General features: G+C 38.8%; 1 protein-coding gene across 1 annotated transcript in view; it reads right to left on the minus strand.

Moving 5' to 3' along the window:
- Positions 1-4,498, minus strand: part of MYO1H (myosin IH) — a 79,952-nt gene extending 75,454 nt beyond the window's left edge. Inside the window, exons 1-5 of the mRNA XM_063456448.1 lie at positions 4,416-4,498; positions 4,319-4,328; positions 2,520-2,669; positions 1,898-2,013; positions 20-218 (exon numbers count right to left, since the gene is read on the minus strand). Coding sequence (XP_063312518.1) covers positions 20-218; positions 1,898-2,013; positions 2,520-2,669; positions 4,319-4,328; positions 4,416-4,498 — 558 coding nt within the window. The remainder of the gene's footprint in view (positions 1-19; positions 219-1,897; positions 2,014-2,519; positions 2,670-4,318; positions 4,329-4,415) is intronic.
- Positions 4,499-4,780: the final 282 nt, after the last annotated feature.

The raw sequence follows: 4,780 nt of genomic DNA on the forward strand, positions 1-4,780 counted from the left end.
GAGACAGACTTTAGGACACCTCTAGCACAGGGTTGGATAAGAGGAGACGATCTCTGATTGTATGAAGCTTTTCTGTGAATGGACATGCTATGGCCAAGTACTGAAGTAACTTCTTTGATGTCTCGGTTTTCCCAGATCCACTCTCTCCTGATATGAGGATGAATTGGTTATTCTGCTCTGTGCACATCACTCTATAAGCATTATCTGCCACGGCGTATCTAACAGGAGTCAAACAATGTAAACATTCTTGGTCAACAAAAAGTATTTAAGGGTCAGTCGTGTCTACATTTATTTAAAAATGGTTTCATGAATCAAAATAATTCTGAATAATGCATAAAATATTTCAGCATAGTATGACCTGAGATAAGAGAAATGTGGTCTGTCCAGCCGCTCTCTATGGGATACCCCATGGATTATACGGGTTTAGTGCAAAATCTAGTTGTCATATTGTTTGCATTCATGCACATTCCTTGTGTAATGTGTTCTATAAAACACATTGCAACACCAAATCCTTGGCTAAATTCAGTATTACATGAATATTACATGAACCTATAAAACTTCACACCAGTTGCATTATTCCCAATCCCAAACCATGCTTTATTAACCCTTCACCCAACTGCATTAAAACCACAGCAATACTGTGCCATATAGTTAAAATACATCTAGATATGGTGCATTTTAGGGGCAATGTCACTAATTACATATTGGAAGAGAAATTTCTCTCTCAGTATTCCAGGAGACTTGAGGCTAACAATAAAAGGGTGTCAAAATTAGACCCGTGGCCTTTCAGGACCGCACTCTAGTCCCTGCCAGCCACCCTAGCAGCACCAGTGATTGACAGGGAGACAAGTTGGGTGTGCTCAGTCCCTAGGACGGAGGTAAATACAGCAGTGTGGATCCCTACAATTAATTTTACTTTCCACATCTCACAAACACATATTTGTTAAATACAGGGAATACATTACAGTCAAATCCTGGAAAGAGAGAGTTCCCCTTTAAGATGTGGGAGAATGATGTACAGAGAAAAATAGTTAGGATATTATTATTATTATTATTATTATTATTTCATTTATATGGCGCCAACAGTACCTATAATTACAGAATGGGGATATCTGATAACAAGCCATTGACATATAAACTAATATTGGCAACGGCGAGAGGTTAAGAAGACCATGCTAACAAACTTACTATGTATCAGGAAGGAGTAAAGATACACTACTAGAGGAAAAAAACTATGTTAGAGGATAAGGGATTGATGGATATGATGCCTGTGTCAGAATATGCTTGTAGAAGAGTGGAAGGCAGGATAGTGACCTGTGCTATGAAACAGAGGGCAGTGAGGAGGGAAAGTTTTATGAGAGAAGAGTCACTCAGGAAGATGGTAAGCTTTCCTTAAAAGACTTATTCAATAGACTAGAGAATAGGGGAGAGTCTAATAGCATAGTGTAGGCTAGGGAATTCAATAGAAATGGTGCTGCCTTTGGAAAAGCCTGTAGATGAGTGTTAGCGTTGTGGAAATGTGCAGATGACAGGAGAAGGTCACTCATGGAGTAAAGGGAATGAGAAGGGATGTATTTGTTAAATAAAGAGGGCACTGGAGGTACATTGTTGAGGACATATAGGTATATATGAATGAAATGTCCATTTCATGGACCAAGAAATACACTGTAGTGTCATATTAAATGACGCCATGTTGGTTTCCATTAGTTTGGGAGATGACATAGCTGGATGTCATAGGTCTCTGAAAATTTACATTAAAGAGGGTTTATTTTCTAGATTAACATAATGAATTGTGGACAACTTGAAGGTATTAATGAACTGGAAACCAATTCTACCTAATTACTATTCCAACACAGCCTTCAAAATACAGAGCACTGCCCTAGGCAGATTATCTTACATGTGTGGTGGCAACTCAATGAAATTAACTCCTTGGTACAGCTCCATCTGCCTCTCAGTATACAGCTCCAAATCCTTGTATGGATTCACTGATACCAGCATCGTTCCTATGTACGTCTGTGAATCACAGAAAATAGTCTTTGTAAAGTCTCCGGAAACCTGACCCTGGGCTGTACGTCACATTATTCTATGTCAGTGAATTAAGTAGCATATCTGTTTCATTAGCATTCTTAACTGTGTTGTGTGCACCATTATCTAATGATCTGTCTGCCTCTGTTCTTTGAAATAACAGTATGTAATACCCGAATACAAAAGGTGCTGTTTACAGTTAAAGTACACAAATAATACATAGCTGGCTGATGTCATACAAACATATTTATTCTAGGATTAATCTGTCAGTGACCTTACAAAGATAAGGTTCTCGATCCATCATGATTTTACTAGGACTACGTTAGGTTATTGACATTCGGACAGTGAAAATTATAGTGTATCCCCCTTTACTCCTAGTGACCAGCAACAGTAAAATCTATAAAAAGAGAAATTTGGATTGTGCAAGTTTTTGGTTGGTTATCTACGTACTAATACTAGCAGATATTTCGTTTTACACAAAGAATTGTAATTACATAGATGAGGTTCTCCATAAATCTCTTGTGCAGATTCTCCATGAAAGCCGCTTCACTGGTATGGGAATCCAGCAAAACAAAGTCTTCTAAGCCTACTTTCTCCCGAGCAGAAAGGGACCCATCAATCTGACGATCATTTTTTTTTGTGCCCTGGAACATAACAATGAATAATAGAAATTGAACATAACAATGAATAACAATGAATAATAATAATGTGATTAATCTAGCATTTCATTGAACTCTTTAAAGGGACATGCTAGTCACTCTACTTATCTAATTTCTCTGAAGTGGTTATAGTGAATACCTAGGTGTTCTCTTTGACTCCAATCTTTTCTTCACTTCTCATGTCCAGTTGATCGCCAAATCCTGCCGCTTCCATCTCAAAAACATGAGTGCGTATCCGCCTCTATTTAAGGTGCTGGCCCATGCCGCTGTCCTCTCTCCCCTTGACTACTGCAATCCACTTTTCAGTGGCCTTACATGTTCTTAACTGGCCCCGTTACAGTCTATAATGAATGTCCTGTCTGCAGCACCTCCCACGCCTCCCCCCCCCCCTCCCCCCCCCTTTGTCAGTCCCTACATTAGCTTCCCGTTAGATATACGGCTCAATTTAAGATTCTGGTACCTTTTTATAAATCTCTATATAATTCGGCTCCAACCTACTTTTCCTCCCTAATACACAAGTATGTCAAATTTAGGCCCCTACGCTCTGCTGAAGACCTGCGTTTATCCTCTATTCGTACTTGCACCGCTGATGCTTGCCTCAAATACTTCTCTAGGGCTGCAACGTTCCTGTGGAACTCCCTTTACTCTCCTTAGACTTTCACCCAGTCTACATTCCTTCAAAAAAATAACTACAAACTAAAAATCATTTCAGGAAAGCATATCAATTAAACTGTTAACAGCTTTCCCTTCTCTCACCCTGATTCCTCTCCTGCAACTATCATTAAAAAACAAAACACTAAGCCCTCATTGAATACTATTCTAGCAACCTACTTTTCTACCCTACCCTTACCATTTGTGTCACTATACACCACCCATCTAACATGTAAGCTCATTGAGCTCTGCTCCTGTGCGTCCAATCCATCTGGTTACATATACTTATTTGTTAGTCCACCCATTGTACAGCGCTGCCAAATTTGTTGGTGCTTTATAAATAATAATAACAATCAAAGTGAATATAATAATAGTGGCGCAGTCCCCACATTCATTGTTAAATGAATTATAACTTATTTAATGCTGAACAAGAGTCCCTGGTAGCCTGCCCCAGTGCCAATGGAGGTATGGTATAAGTAGACATTACACTCTGCCTTAGCCATCCCAGCTACCAAATGGTTGCTGTGATAAGCTGGGATGCTCTCAGCTAATCACTATCTGTATTACTGATCAGGGTAATGCCTGAGCCTGAAAAACACAGATGGACTGGGATATGGTCTGATTGGGAATTGTAGGGGTTATAGTGCCTAGAGCTCTGCCTTTAAGCAACCACACTACACACACATACGCAAAATTATTCACTGTCAATACCCTTAGTGCATGCATTCATGTACACAATCACACACGCATTCGTGATGCACGTATTAGTGATCCACAGCCTAATTTTGCATTTGGGTCTCAGCTGTGTAGGGCTAGTAGTTTATGGTCTACAGCTACCAGTTTCCAAAAGGAAAATTGTCACATTGGACTTTGATTTTCTTTGTCTCTATTAGGTCAGGAACCCTATTATGAACTATTAAAAGTACACTCCCGATGCCCTATTATACAGTGCAGTTTGTCCCATTAAGCATTGTATTATGTACCATATTAATGCTGAAACGGATTTACCACAAACAATGTTTTAACAATTTTGTCTAAGGCAAACTAATGTATAATATCATTACACTCCTCTATAATTACATTCTGTTAATGACAAATTGCCCACTTTCATTTCCAAATAAGAACTGATCTATGAGAATAATGGTCTTTAGAAATCTGGTCATCATATGGGTTAGAACCTACATAGTTATTACAGAAAGGGGGCATTTAAAGTGTATTCATACTGGCACAAAAAACTGCTCAACATATCCACTAATTTTCTACTGGGCTATGCGCCTAAAATTGCTGCTTTCAATATTCATCTGTCCATTTTCTATGGGAATAAGCGTCTAATAATGATTGTTGGTGTTAGCACATTTCATCAGAGTCATTAACCAACACTCTATCAGCCGTCCTTTCATGAACTTTTAAAATATGATATTAAACTGGTGTATGCAGCCTTTCAG

This window comes from Pelobates fuscus, chromosome 5, assembly GCF_036172605.1.
Source record: "Pelobates fuscus isolate aPelFus1 chromosome 5, aPelFus1.pri, whole genome shotgun sequence".
Taxonomy (NCBI): Eukaryota; Metazoa; Chordata; class Amphibia; order Anura; family Pelobatidae; genus Pelobates; species Pelobates fuscus.